Source organism: Anabrus simplex, chromosome 3 (genome assembly GCF_040414725.1).
Source record: "Anabrus simplex isolate iqAnaSimp1 chromosome 3, ASM4041472v1, whole genome shotgun sequence".
Lineage (NCBI taxonomy): Eukaryota > Metazoa > Arthropoda > Insecta > Orthoptera > Tettigoniidae > Anabrus > Anabrus simplex.
This window is the reverse complement of record NC_090267.1, coordinates 297,279,786-297,296,138: the sequence shown is the minus strand read 5'-3', so window position 1 is coordinate 297,296,138 and position 16,353 is coordinate 297,279,786. Positions and strand designations below refer to the sequence as shown.

At 41.1% G+C, this 16,353-nt stretch overlaps 1 protein-coding gene across 1 annotated transcript in view; it reads left to right on the top strand.

The window, feature by feature from the left end:
• LOC136867248 (probable G-protein coupled receptor No18) overlaps window positions 1-16,353 on the top strand; it is a 1,741,601-nt gene that overhangs the window by 1,662,333 nt on the left and 62,915 nt on the right. Inside the window, exon 9 of the mRNA XM_068227059.1 lies at window positions 14,252-14,483. Coding sequence (XP_068083160.1) covers window positions 14,252-14,483 — 232 coding nt within the window. The remainder of the gene's footprint in view (window positions 1-14,251; window positions 14,484-16,353) is intronic.

The following is a 16,353-nucleotide window of genomic DNA, read 5'->3' as shown; positions in this document are numbered from 1 at the left end:
TGCTCCTTGCAACAAATTTCTTATCAGATTCACCAGAAATTTTCAGAGAATGTTTGAATATGTACAGGAATTAAAAGTAGTTCTGCATTTTTATCAGTTGAATATTGCATTCGTCCGCCTCTGTGGTGTAGTGGTTAGTGTAATTAGCTGCCACCCCCGGAGCCCCGGGTTCGATTTCCGGCTCTGCCACGAAATTTGAAAAGTGGTACGAGGACTGGAACGGGGTCCACTCAGCCTCGGAAGGTCAACTGAGTAGAGGTGGGTTCGATTCCTACCTCAGCCATTCTGGAAGTGGTTTCCCGTGGTTTCCCACTTCTCCTCCAGGCAAATGCCGGGATGGTACCTAACTTAAGGCCACGGTCGCTTCCTTCCCTCTTCCTTGTCTATTCCTTCCAATCTTCCCATCCGCTGTTCAGCATAGCAGGTGAGGCCGCCTGGGTGAGGTACTGGTCATTCTCCCCAGTTGTATCCACGAACCCAGAGTAAGAAGCTCCAGGACACTGCCCTTGAGGCCGTAGAGGTGGGATCCCTCGCTGAGTCCGAGGGAAAAGACGATCCTGAGTGGTAAACAGATAAAGAAGAGAACTTCCCATTAAGTGGACTTAAAATATCTTTTCTTACTTCTCACGAGAAGTAAAACTCGTGTCCTCTTTATTTACGAGTAAGGAAACGATAACCCGAAATAATTAATTAGGAGAGAGACCTCAGAATATTTCTCTGCACACCAAGCGCTCCCTTCAGAAGTCGGCTCCATGGCTAAATGATTAACATGATGGCCTTTGGTCACAGGGGTCCCGGGTTCGATTCCCAGCAGGGTCGGGAATTTTAACCACAATCGGTTAGTTCCGCTGGCACGGGGGGTGGGTGTACGTGTCATCTTCATCATTTCATTTTCATCGCGGCGCGTAGGTCGCCAACAGGTGTCAAATATAAAGACCTGCACCTGGCGAGCCAAATATGTCCTCGCACATTTCCGGCACTAAAAGCAATACACCCTTTCGTTTCTCTTCAGAAATACGGAAGATGTATAAAGTTCCGCATTTTGTGATTAGAAACGATAAATGATTCAAAATCAATTGTGTATTCAGCGCATGAATTTCTGCAGTGTCTAAGGTTAATCATATTACGATGTTGAAAAATACAGTGACTAGGAATGGAATAGATATGTAGTAAGAGTTTAGCTGTACATTGATAGAGAATAGTAATTGTAAAGCTACAGTATAGAGTATATTCAGTGTAGAGCGCTTATCTCCTGAGAATAAGTTGGCAGGTTCGATCCTGGCTCAGTCAGATGCTATTTGAATGTGCTCAAATGCGTCAGCTTCGTGTAATTACATTTACTGGCACGTACAAGAACTCTTTAAGGACAAAATTCTGACATCTCAGTGTTTCCGAAAACCGTAAAAGTATTTAGTGTGACGTTTAAGTATTATTATTTTATTATTATTATTATTATTATTATTATTATTATTATTATTATTATTATTATTATTATTATTATTATTATTATTATTATTATTATTATTATTATTATTATGCATGAATGGTCCATTTCGGAACACATGAAGATTGATTGATGATTTCGTTTACGGAGAATCCAGGATGCTTTCAACTGTTCATTAAAGATCCTCTTCCATCCTTCCTTCCTTCCTTCCTTCCTTCCTTCCTTCCTTCCTTCCTTCCGTCCACTTGGTACCTGCAATTTTTGGTACTTCATTCTCTGGAGTAACTTCCCAACTGTCAGTTTTCTTTCTATATATATTTCGATTCAAAATTTCTTCAGGTTGAATTTGTGCATTCTTCATGTCCGCTTTTGTTTGTTGTGTCCAACGGAAATTGTTCAGTTTATCAACTCTTTTAGGAATTTGGTGGGTTAGTCTGATTTCTGGAAGCCTCTTAATATGCGTATAAAATTTTAGTCTTTTCCTGAGGTCTGCCGCAATATTAGATCATTTTTCTGTGGATTTCTGGAATTGGAGGCGGTACCCTCCTTCCGTGTGTCTTGGTCCTAAAATTTTCCTCATGATTTTTCTCTCTTCCTTTAATATATTTTCGAACTCGCCCTTTTTATGAAGCGTTAGAGTTTCCTCTGCATGTAAAGCCTGAGGTTTGATTAGAGTATTGTAATGATAAATCTTAACACGGAGAGACATACATTTTGTTGTTGTAGATTTCTCTTGTTCTCCCATATACTCTTATGAGTTTTTGGACACGGTTGTTTTGGTCTATTTTTTTCTTGTCCGGTTGGTTTGAGGATTTCGCCCAGGTATTTGAAGTGAGGGATTCTGTTGATTTGTCCGTATTTGTATTGAGACTATGGACGTCTAGTTTTTAACAGAAAAATTCAGTTTTCTGGAAGGAGATATGAATTCTGACCATTTTGGCACATTCTTGGAGAATTTCATCATGCTTTACCGCTGTGACTTCATCGATGGACTAAAGGGCCAGATCATCCGCGAAGGCGAAGCATGGAATTTCAAGCTTGTTCTTTTGTGTCGCAATGTATACTGGGTTCCAGCTATTTTGTGCTTTCAGTTCCTTTTCCTATTCCCTCATCACCCTATCTAGGACGAGGTTGAAGAGGAGTGACAATCCATCTCCTTGCTAGACACCAGTTTTTATCAGGAATTCTTCTGAGATTTCTCCCATGAATTTCACTCTTGATGTCGTGTCAGTGAGTGTCTATTTGGTCAAGATTAGCGTTTTAGAGTCTACTTCCTGTTCATTCAGGATGCTGAGCCAGAGAATGACGATCAATTGAATCATAAGCCTTCTTGAAATCTACGAAGGTACAGATGATTAGGAGGTTTCTGAGGGCCCTGAATTTTAGAGCGGTTTTGAGGTTGAAGATCTGTTCGGTGCACGATCTGTGAGGTCGGAACCCAGTTTGATATTCACCAATCTTATGCTCGAGTTGTTCTTGTATTCTTTTCAACAGGCATGCAGAGAAAGTTTTGTAGCCGACTTCAAGGAGGGAGATTCCTCTATAGCTGTTGATATCAGTTATTATTATTATTATTATTATTATTATTATTATTATTATTATTATTATTATTATTATTATTATTATTATTATTATTATTATTATTATATCCTTTATTCATGTTTGCTGATACGGCGGGGATGAGATGAAATGAAAATGTATGGTAAGTTTTTAACCAATCTCAGTTGAGGAGCTAATGAAGACGAAATGAGTGATGATGAATGAAATGGGGTAAGGAGGTGGGAGGAATTGGGTGTGGCCTATGAATAGGAACTCTCTCGTTATTTGCCTAGAAGTGATAATGAGAAACCAGAGAAAATTATTCTCAGGACAGTTGACGGTCGGGCCGGAACCCAATTGCCTCTCGAATGCAGAGCTTGGCTCCATAGCCGCATTATCACGCGTAGCCACACTGATAGGTATTATTATTATTATTATTATTATTATTATTATTATTATTATTATTATTATTATTATTATTATTATTATTATTATTATTATTATTATTATTATTATTATTATTATTATTATTGTCGATGGATCGCCGGTGTAAAGACAGTGAACCTGCCTCTTACCCGAAGGCCCCTAACTCAAGCTGATAGCTCTGCGGACTTCCCATTGTTAAACAATTGTTATCAATATCATCATGTTGATCTGGCCAGTCAGTCGTGCGATACGTGCAAAATCTGTAATCATGACAATCAACAAGAAGTTAGAGTTAAATTTTTGTTATCTATATTATCTTGTTGGCCTGTGTCAGCAGCACAGTTATTCTAGATGCAGAGTTGACATGCTGCTTACCTTGCAACGCTCACTACATTAAAAAATACTAGCTACTCTCTGTGAAGGACCTTTATTCAATTCTAAATACAAATAATTGGATTTATACACAACTCTAGAGTCTATAAAATAACGTATGCTACAAGAAATAATTAAATTTATAGTAACTTAAATGTTTTTCAGTCCGTCGAACACATCAGTTCAAAATATAATAGGTCTATATTAATCAAAGAATCACATGTATCGCTTTGCAAGTACATCCTCAATTCTAGCAATCACTTTAAATCATGCGCATATATGTACAATATTGATACTTTGAGTAGTCAATGGTTGTGAATTGGTGATGTTATGAACAAATAATGAATGTATTAGTCCTCTATTGTCACTCTATTATAGGCCGGGTTGAGTACCTCGGACGGTAGAGCCATGGCCTTCTCAGCCCAACTTGGCAGGTTCGATCCTAGCTCAGTCCATTGGTATTTGAAGATGCTCAAATACGTCAGCTTCGTGTCGGTAGATTTACAGGCACGTTAGAGAACTCCCGCGAGACAAAAATCCGGCACATAGGTATCTTCGTAAAGCGTAAAAGTAGTTAGTGGGACGTGAAATCAATAACAACTTAATGGAAAATGGTACGTTGAAAAACTCCCGTGGGACAAAATTCCGGCACCTCGGTGTCTCCATTAAGCGTAAAAGTAGCTAGTGCGACGTAAAATCAATAACAACTTAATGGAAACTGGCACGTTGGAGAACTCCCGCGGGACAAAATTCCGGCACCTTGGTCCTCCGTAAAGTGTAAAATTAGTTAGTGGGACGTAATATCAACTTAATGGAATTTTGTGTACTTATCTTAGCTGCTATCATAAAAATCAGGCCTGTCGCCTGAGTGACAGATTCCCTATCAGTTGTTTACCTAGCTTTTCTTGAACGTTTTCAAAGAACTTGGAAATTTATCTAGCACTTCAATTGGTAATTTATTCCGATACCTTATTCATCGTCCTATAAATGAATATTCGCCCCGATTTGTCCTCTTGAAATTGCAGCCTTTTAAAGCTCCGCTCAAGCTTCCGTTACCCTCAACAACTTCAGCGTCCGACTCGTTGGCTGAATGGTCAGCGAACTGGCCTTCGGTTCAGAGGGTCCCGGGTTCGATTCCCAGCCGGGTCGGGGATTTTAACCTTCATTGGTTAATTCTAATGGCTCGGGGGCTGGGTGTTTGTGCTGTCCCCAACATCCCTGCAACTCAAACACCACACATAACACTATCCTCCACCACAATAACACGCAGCTACCTACACATGGCAGATGCCGCCCACCCTCATCGGAGGGTCTGCCTTACAAGGGCTGCACTCGGCTAGAAATAGCCACATGAAATTTATTTAACAACTTCAGCGGTACAGAAGTAGAGAAAAAAATCCATAATTTACTAAAGTGACAGTAGAGGCCTCATGCATTCATTATTTGTTCGTAATATCACCAATTCAGAATTATTGACTAGTTTACGCAACGTAAACAGTATTGTACACATATGGGTATGATTTAAAATGATTTAATAGAATCTAAGGTTTTTTTGAACGAAACATGTTATTCTTTGTTTAACCCTTGTCTAGTCGCGCGAAAATTATTACATTACTAGTCGCGCACGGAGGTAACCTCCGGGGTTGAAAATGCGTGTCATTTTCGTCCTTTGAGATGTTGTTTTGGCATGTTCGTTTGCAATATTCTTCGCTATAATTAAAAGAAAACCTTTTTAGTACTTGTATGTTATTTTTACACAGTTTGTTTGAGCTAAAAGCAGAATAACGTAGACCCTAACTATGTCGAATGATCTTGTGAGATGATGTTGTGAGACTCGCCATTACCTACGACGATCACATTACATGAAATATGAAATAATTGTTTTCTAAAATTTTAGAAAAACAAAACAACAAGGTCATCGACCTCCAAAATAAAAATTATGCACAAAAATATGAAGTAATTTACTTAATCGCACATGGAGGAAACGTCCAGGTGATCTCACACGTCACAACAATGATCCCACACTCGCACACAGGACGCACGATCGCGCCGAAATGCTGACAGGACGAGTCCAAATGAACAAGGAGAAAGGTATAGGGATGGGGAGACCCGCAGTTCAACTGGGAAGTTCAGTGCCGTGCAAAATGTAATCGGCCCGGAGGAAATCTCCGTGAGCGACTAATTAAAGGTTAATAGTGTGTATTATATGTGCAGGTTTGTTACAGTGTTACACCGGGTGGTCCACCAGCCCCTTGCAATCCAGTTTTATGCACGGTACTGTATGGGATGGGAAGTGGACGCCGCGCTGTAGGTCAAGTGTCGCAGTAGTTCACATGGTAGGCAGGCGGGGAGATATATGATAGTAGACAGTGCTCGAGGTAGGAGGTCCGAATTCCACATAAGAATTTTTTTTTTTTTTTTTAACAGGCAGTTGTCAGGGATGTGTTAAGCTAGCATACTTGCTAGCTTCCAAGGAATGAATTGTTTATTTGACCCTGTAAAAGGCCGCATGTATCTTTGCATTGGGTATGGTGCTGGGTTGGAGGTGAGGATGTGGAGATGATGGTCTGTGACAGTGCTCCCGGTCTGTGAGTCCACCTCCTGTATTGAAGTACGTGCTCTGCGTATCTGTACTCGTTTTACAGGTTCATTCGGAGTACCCATAATGACTTAATAGTGGCGCTCACGATTCCTGCTGTCTTCTAGTCTGTAAACACACATTTCGTTATATTACTCCGGTTTATGGAGAGGGACCGATGTCTTTCAGAATTGTAGTAAATGTGAAGGGATGCATAAAACTGGATCGCAAGGGGCTGGTGGACCACCCGGTATATTTTATTTTGAGCTAGTGTTTCCGACAAACTAAAAAGCTTTTAAGTTACATTAACTAAATCGGAACTGGAAAGCATGGCTTCCTTGTTATCAAGTTTATAGGCTACTACCACAGCGCATCGAGTTGTCGGAAAATTTAACCTCTATTTCGATACTGATGGGCTATTAAACTTTGCAAAATTTCAATCATTGTTTCTCAAACAGTATCTCTCCCAATCACTCTTGTTAATTTAATGTATTTAATTTTAACCCAAAGGATGTTTTAATTTCCTTTTGAAGATACCATAAAATTTGATGGACTGTGATTTAATGTCTCTGTACATAGCTGTAATATTGACCACAGATTTTCCAAACTAATTACATTGTGTTATAAAAATGTATCTTCTCCTTCTTCTGTTTACCCTTCAAGATCGGCTTTTCCCTCGGACTCAGCAAGGGATCCACCTCTACCGCCTCAAGGGCAGTGTCCTGGAGCTGCAGACTCTGGGTCGGGTGAGACAACTGGGGAGTATGACCAGCACCTCGCCCAGGCGACCTCACCCGCTATGCTGAACAGGGGCCTTGCGAGGGGGTGGGAAGATTGGAAGGGATAGACAAGGAAGAGGGAAGGAAGCTGCCGTGGCCTTAATTTAGGTACCATCCCGGCATTTGCCTGAAGGAGAAGCGGGAAACCACGGAAAACCACTTCCAGAATGGCTGAGGTGGGAATCGAACCCACCTCTAGTCATTTGACCTCCCGAGGCTGAGTGGACCCCGTTTCAGCCCTCGTACCACTTTTCAAATTTCGTGTCAGAGCCGGAAATTGAACCGAGGCCTCTGGGGGCAGCTAATCACACTAACCACTACACAACAGAGGCGGACATAAAAATTTATCTTTAATTACATTTACTTCCTATGACATCAGTCCTCTCATACACAGTGTCTCCAAAAACAGTAACATAATTAATGGAATTACAAAATAGCAATTGGGAACAATATTCGTCCGTGAGTTTGTACCACCGTAATTCAAAAACTCTGTAATGACTGATGATACTTCAAATTAATTTGGTGAAGGTTTAGTGCACTTTTACCTTAAGTATTAATATATTATATTCTACATAAAAATACAAATTCACTACAAGAATACGCAGAGAAAGTCGGCAAGAAGACGCTTGACATTCACCCTTGAAAGTTTTGGCATTGTTAAATAATTGAAGGTGAAAATAAATGGGATGGATCTACAAAAAAGTAACTGGAAGCGTATGTCTACCTATAATATACTGTATGGCTGACAGTAAACGTCTTTACAGTTACCATCTTTCCCGTTTACAGAACAGTACAATGTTCTCGTGATTATTGTGAATACTGAGACACTTCATGAAAATAACATACGCCGTAGGTGAGTAAAGGTAATGACAATCAAAAGGATGTTTAGTTGTATTATTTCGAGTGAATAATTTGAGATATCTCCCCTTCGAGACCGCTTAGTAAATACATCGCCCAACAGTATGCAGGCGGAGCGATAGGAACGTGTTCATTTGACAGAACAGCTGATCATGTTCGATGGCAAAGCACAAACTTCCAGCTCATTGAGACCAGCTGCTGCTGCTTCAGTCAACGAACACACCTTGTACACGCGAGCACAGAAATGGTGTCCCGGTATAAACAAAGCGTGGTATACCCCCACCTCCACGCTTAACGCATTGCTGCAGGTAGACAGCCCGCTACAAGACTGCTGTGATTGAAACGGGCACAGTGGTGAATGTATAGCAATACACACACTGTGCCTTCAGCACTACCCGTTCATTCCCTCCCCACCTTTTCGGTACTGGAGTGGTCTTCGACACTATCCCCTTCACTCCTTCTCCTCCTTTTCAGTACTGGAGTGGGGCAGTGTTTATTGTTTACGTCGGGACACCAATTCTGTGCTTGCAGGTACTATTGATAACGACGTAGAGGTTACTTCAGTTGGTGATCATAAAAAAAAACGGTAGCTTTCTACAGTTTAGTAAGCCACGCACACACTTCGTATCAAATGATCGTTTTAAGCTGTGTCTTCTGTTCGTTAGTGGTGTACTCGACAAATTGTTTGATCTATTAACAGCATAATTTTTACCTGGATCTGAGGGCTGCTTCGAGGTCCACTCTGCTTACGTGATTACAATTGAGAAGCTATGTGACGTTGAGATAGCGGCCCCGGCCTAGAAAGCCAAGAATAATGGCCGAGAGGATTTGTCATGACAACCACACGACACCTCCTAATCTCCAGGTTTTCTGGCTGAGCTTCAGTCGCGCGGTAGGCTATGGCCCTCCGGGGCTGTTGCACCATGTGGTTGATTCAGTTTTTATTAGCAACCTAGGCTCTTCGCAACCTTCTTACTTTTTAAGCAACATTGTTGCTGACCTCCCCTGTTTCTGTAGGCCTCATTATAAATTAATTTAGCATGAGCATCAGTCTATTTTATTCATCAGTCTATTTAATTCTTCGTCATAGTCATGTCATGAATCATGGCCCTCGTAAGAGAAGGTTAAACCTGAGCTGTACGATAGCTATGGCAAAGAAAGCTAGGACTGCGCGGTGAATGGGAGTGAGATGAAGAGCCAATCCCGACTTAGCGGATAGCGAGTCTAACAAGCCGCTGCTTCATTAGAAGCAAAGCCATGAAGGCCACTGAGTGGGACAAAGTGGTTAGCTACAGAGTCCTGCAGCCAGACCCACTGCGCAGCACTTCAAACCCACGGGCTCCGGCAGCCCAGCCCGTGAAGTGCCGTTCTCTTCTGACGCGGCAGCGTACTGGCCCACAGCACTGGGCTCATACGGCCCACCGCAGTCCAGCGCACTGGGCGCGCTCAGTAGAATAACCTTAAGTACTTCTCCACAATAACATGTGCGCCGTGCACAACGAAATGTTCACGTCACACAACTATTCGGATCATTCACTGTACGAATTCCCGTGCGCTAATAACATATTTTAAAGTAGGCTAATCGCATTTGGAAATTAAACGATAGAGATTTCTCCTGCACTGTAATAATAATAATAATAATAATAATAATAATAATAATAATAATAATTCAAAACAAATAAAAACTTTATAATAAACTAATATTCGTTTGCAATTGACATCAAGTTAACTGAAAATGAATCTAAATAACACGAATCATATTCATAGAACTTCATTCGCGTTTACCTCAAAATAAAATACAAACAGAAATGACGTGCAATATGCCAACAACAAAAACAAACCTGAACATAGCTTTTACTTAGTTTGCATAGTTTATTGGTCATTGTTAATGGTGGTGGAATGGAATTACTGTGAATGAAAAGAAGAGCATCAGCAATTGTCTGGTTGTAGAAGAGAATGAAGCCCACCGAACTGAAGTTTCTCTCTGAAGCTGAACTTGATGCTTGCATACATATTACTTTCTTACCGATCTGGTGAAATTTTGAATAGTTTTGTCCGTTTGTTCTCCAATAGGACGCTATATCCATCTTCTTCCATTCCAACAATTTTTCTTTAAATACTTTTCCAACTCATCTGTTGGAATAGGAGTATCATGAACATCTATGCACGAGAAAACTTCATTACTTTGGCAGGTTGTGGATAGTCGTGGAGTCTAATGACACGGAAACATTAGAATGCTCAGCATTCGAGCACACTTCGTTCATCGTAAGTTCTATATCTAATCATAAAAAGACCAAATCAGTCCGACTAATATAATAAAGAGAGAGCACGAATTCTGTTAGTTTGTGTATATCTGGAGGGTAATCCCAGAAAGTGCTGGACCGATTCTAAAAATCCTTTTACTAATGTAAATATACATTATCCCTGAGAGACATGGGCTGTATTTTATTTTCAAAACGGGGAGATATAAAAATAATAGGCTAATATAGGTGAAATAACGAATTTGTCGTGCAAGGACGAGACTAAGTTCATTTTAAGCCCCTTGACCCAAAGAACAAATCTCGGTAAGCCGAAAACCATGTTTTAAGACCCTAAAACCGACCGTTATGGAGATATTGGCACCACACTATCCCTGCTCTCGGAATCGGATAAGGAAATGAACTGCCGTACCCATGGCAACGCCAGCTCCAGGATTCTACAGCAGCAAGATTATGCGTGTACGTTTGGGCATAGCTGCCAACCAAAATTTGTACACATAATCCCTGGGCATATGTACAATATATCTCGAAAACTTAACATGTTACAGACGTGAAGTGCTATTTATGATCTATTTAAAAAATAGACGTGTATTATTTTGTTTTCGGAAAAGACACTTAAGGAGGGGGGGGGGACTGAAATGTGGGCTGGCGAGAATTCTTAAGAGGAGCATATCTACAGTATATCTCAAACACTTAACACGTTACAGATGTGAAAACTGACATTTTTAATATTTTAAAAATAAAAGAAGGTATTTTTTATTAAAACCACTTAACGTGGGAGGGGGGTGAAAAGGGGGTTGAATTAATTTAATTAGGGTAATGATATCTCAAAAACTGAAGTTGTTGCAGACGTAAAAATTGGCATTTAGAGTCTTCTTTAAGAAGATAGAAATACGTATTCTTTTGGTTTAGGAAAATACACTTAAGGGGGATGAAAGGACTGAAATATTAGTTGAATTATTTATATGAGTATACTTATATCTAAAAAACCTAAAGGTGTTGCAGACGTGAAAATGGGTATTTGAAATCACCTTTAAAAATAAAAAGACACTCATTTTTGGGGGTAAAATTAACTTCGGAGGGGGAGGAGGCGTTGAATTGGTGTTGAATTATTTTCATGAGGATACAAATATCTCAAGAACTGAAGATGTTACAGTCGTGCTAATTGGTATTTGGCAGCTCCTTTATCAATAAACGCGTATTTTTTTGTTTTCGGAAAACCACTTAAGGGACTGAAAAGAATTGAAAAAGCACGTGAATTTTAAAAATGAGTACCGGTATATCTACAATGTATGTCAAAAACTTTACATATTGCAGACATGGAACTTGGTACATGGAATGTCCTTTAAAAATAAATAAACATGTCACTCTTTTTTTGTTTTCGGAAAATCCGCGTAGGTGGGGGTGGAAGAAGGGCTGATAAAGGGGTTGAATTCTTTTTATGCGGTTACTTATATCTCAAAACCTGAAGATGTTACAGATGTGGAAATGTGTATTTGTAATATCCTTTAAAAAATAAAGAATGATTTTTTACTTGAGAGAAGACGTTCTCACGTGTACAATTCTATGTCACATGGTCATCTCAGCCCCAAAAGGCAATACCACACACTTGGTTTACAAAGAGTTTCTGGGGTAAATGAAACTCAGTTTTTCAGTGAGGTTTTATATTTCAGGGATTTTCAGATAATGTCTTAGTACAATGCCGAGGAACGATTACTTTTATCAAATTACGAAATCCACTCGAGAAACTGCTAGTGTGTACATAAAGTTCACTGCAGATCGTACAGCACACAAAATTAACGCCTTTCCCATCACCGTCAACTGCAAGCTTGAATACTAACCAAATACGACTTTTAAGTTTAGGATCCGGTTCAGAAGTCTTGTATTGTGCGGTTTTTAGTTCGTTTGTTCCTTCTTTTTTAACTTCACGATTTTTTGCCACGGTTTCCTTTCTTTTGGAACTACAGTCCACGTTCGTTTCCGATAACAGGATAGACAGAGAAGTCAAACTGAAAACCACAGCAAATTTGGTCGGCTCCACTTGACCGTAACGCAACGCACTCCGCTGATACGCAGTACACTGTACACATTGAAGCAGTCAGCCCATAGAACTACCACATCGCTGTCCTTGCCTCACCACGTACGAATGACATAGCGCTGGCCCAGACCGGCCCGTGCGGTGACATCACGGGCTTCTTATTTTCGAGCCTTTCAAAGCCCATTGCAGCCTACTGCCGAAGCAGCTCATGAGTTGGGCCTCTCTGCAGGACTCTGGTTAGCTATATGTCCAGCCGTCTTTGCTCCCAGGAGCTAACCTGGTATTCATTTTTGGTGTAGGCTGAGTGAAGCTCAGGGCCATGCGCCGCTGCAGAAGTGGAAATATCGCTTCTTAAATTTTTCGGCTTCTTGACGGGGAATCGAACCCACGTCCTTACGAGTCAAACAAGCACGCCTTCACCACCTCGGCAAATCAGCCCCTAGTCTTTAGAAAATGGATTATTAATTCACAAGTATGCCAACGTAATATCGCCATAATGTAAACAGGTCAACATGGAGGTATTTGTCGGCGACATGTGTAAACATTTCCTGAACGTATGTGAATGAAGCCGTAGGCAGTTGATAGTAAAAGTAACATACATTCTGACTTTGTAATGAGAAACATGTTCATTCGCTACATAGTTGACAAAATTACCCTTGATCTAATTGTTGTATGCTTATATAAAATTTATTGAAATTAAAATATTGAAGAATATGGCAAACTAATGAAACCTAAAAGCGATTCGGTCTTACAGCACAGCTCTACATCTGTTAATTGTCTGTGTAGCTGAATGTGTAAAGACAACCTGGCACATACAGTCCATTAAAGTATATTGTGTGACCAAGATGACTGTTGTCCAGCCAGATGGTCTGCAGACATTTGTGTAAAAGCTTTTAATGTGATTATCGACATCGTGATCACAGCTACTGGATCTCCAGTTTTACGTATAGTCCGAACCATAGGGATGAAACTTTTCTTTTCAAACATGCCACTTGCATTGCCGGGGTTCTAAACTGGCCTCCTTGATGAGCCTGTGACGACAGCACTACGCTATCACACCTCCCGATTATAGGTGTGCCAAACCTCGCTATGAACATTCATCCCACTTCATACACGACCCGGCAGAGAAACGGGATAAGGGTTGGTTGGACACACACGTGATTGACACGACCCATTCCTCTGCCATATTGCTTGGCTTTCATGACGTGGTCCGCTACTTTATCATGTCAGACAACTCCTTGGTTGACAACACAAGATTGAATGAAACTTGATCTAACACTCAGTCCAGAAATAAAAGTATAATCCTTGGACTGACCGAGAATCGAACCCAGGAGTTCCAGATAAGAGGCATTTACCCTATGCATACGCAACGGGGAAGGTCATATTTTACAACATTCTGAAATAATTTATATCGTAACACTAAAGTATGCGGCTCCTTGACTGAATGATCAGCGTAATGGACCTCGGTTCAGAGGGCTGTAGGTTCAATTTATGGCGGGCCGTAAATTGTAACTGCGTGTTTGTGTTCGTCTTAATACACCTCCTTCACCTACACACAACACACCACACTACCAACTCCTACAGAAACACGCAATCGTGAATACATCCCATCGTTTATGGTTGGCGTCAGGAAGGACATACGGCCGTTAAACTGGGCCAAATACCTATCAAGTGCTGCCTCCAATAAACTGGGACAAAGTCCAGGAAGTTCGCGTTAATGTACCATATATTATTTTTTCACAGCAAATGTTAGCTGACACAAGGTAATTGGTAGGAACTACATTAGAGTGCAGTTTAAAAAATTATACTAAGAATACCTTACGATAATGCATCAAACTTATCTTAGAGGATAAGATCAGAAAAGGTCATATCTGTAACTCCTGTAAATTATAATAATCTGAATGACAAATATGTCACGTAGGGATGAATCTTGGTGTGATGTGATGATCTGGTGTGCAGGTCGCTGGGAACTTGGTGTGGTATTGTGCAACATCTGGATCTCGCTCGACATCCTACTCTGCACAGCTTCTATCCTGAGTCTTTGCGCCATCAGTGTGGATCGCTACCTCGCCGTAACACAGCCGCTCAACTATTCCCGAAGACGACGCTCCAAGCGCCTCGCCTTACTGATGATCCTCGTCGTGTGGCTTACCGCACTTGCCATTACTTGCCCACCACTCTTCTTCTTCAAGTAAGTACCACAGATGGTTAATAAAGTCCTAATTAGACTGAGTTGAAAAAATTCTTCTATTTCTAGCTTCTGTAACAGAAAAACTAACTCTAGAAGATTTCTCCTATTAATTACCATATCCTCTGCTGAGCGATGGGCTATCAGTTCTGATTAATTCTAGTTTACGGTAGAACAGACTGGGGTGTTGTTGTTTTTTGTTTTTGTTTTGTACGTTGCGCCGACACAGATAGGTCTTACGGCGACGATGGGAGAGGAAAGGCCTAGGAATGGGAAGGAAGCGGCCGTGGCCTTAATTAAGATACAGCCCCAGCATTTGCCTGATGTGAAAATGGGAAACCACGGAAAACCATCTTCAGGGCTGCCGACAGTGGGGTTCGAATCTACTATCTCCCGAATACTGGATACTGGCCGCACTTAAGCGACTGCAGCTATCGAGCTCGGTGGAGTTAGATGCCGGTGTGACGTAAAACAAAGTGTAAAACAAGTTAGAATAGTAAATTCTAACAGATTCGGAGCCTATGCTCTGCTGTGCATAGACTTACCAGACAGAAAAATGTTCCTGTCTTGATGCTTTTTTTGTTTTAAGGGGCCTATCATCGAAGGTCATCGGCCCCTATTCTTAAAAATGACTGAAGTGCACAATCGTATACCATTAGAGTTAACTTTTGTTTTTCTTTCCTACTTGTTTAACTTCGCACTAAAACATCGAAGGATTTCGGCGAGGGAGGGATGGGGAAGAGGTGGGATTGGGACGGTAGCGGCCGTGGCCTTAATTAAGGTACAGCCCCAGCATTTGACTGATGTGAAAATAGGAAACCACACAAAAACCATCTTCAGGGCTGCCTACGGTGGTATTCAAACCCACTATCTCCCGAATGCAAGCTCATGGATTAACTAAATAACACAGCAGTAAAAATATTGGATGGACTAGGACATCAATACGAATGCTTCCGATTTCTAGGAGGATGTTAACACTACTTCCCTAAACCGACAAACGAGTACTAAATGTATCTTTTCGTCTAACAGATGACGTGACTAGAAATTTTCTGTTGCATTAGAATTCTAGCGCTGGCGTACTTCGGAAAATAAACATGATCGCAGGAAACAAACACTATTACATAGAAGTCGTTACAAGACGGTCGTAAATTAATGTAGGTTACATCATTTTAAGGACATGTCTCTTGTGAATTTTAATAGGCAAGATTGAAATTTTTAAGAAATAATAATAATAATAATAATAATGTCCGCCTCTGTGGTGTAGTGGTTAGCGTGATTCGCTGCCACCCCCGGAGGCCCGGGTTCGATTCCCGGCTCTGCCACGAAATTTGAAAAGTGGTACGAGGGCTGGAACGGGGTCCACTCAGCCTCGGGAGGTCAACTGAGTAGAGGTGGGTTCGATTCCCACCTCAGCCATCCTGGAAGTGGTTTTCCGTGGTTTCCCACTTCTCCTCCAGGCGAATGCCGGGATGGTACCTAACTTAAGGCCACGGCCGCTTCCTTCCCTCTTCCTTGCCTATCCCTTTCAATCTTCCCATCCCTCCACAAGGCCCCTGTTCAGCATAGCAGGTGAGGCCGCCTGGGCGAGGTACTGGTCATACTCCCCAGTTGTATCCCCGACCAATAGTCTGACGCTCCAGGACACTGCCCTTGAGGCGGTAGAGGTGGGATCCCTCGCTAAGTCCGAGGGAAACACCGAACCTGGAGGGTAAACAGGTGATGAATAATAATAATAATAATAATAATAATAATAATAATAATAATAATAATAATAATAATAATAATAATAATACTATCGGCAGCCCTGAAGATGGTTTTCCGTGGTTTCCCATTTTCACACCAGGCAAATGCTGGGGCTGTACCTTAATTTAGG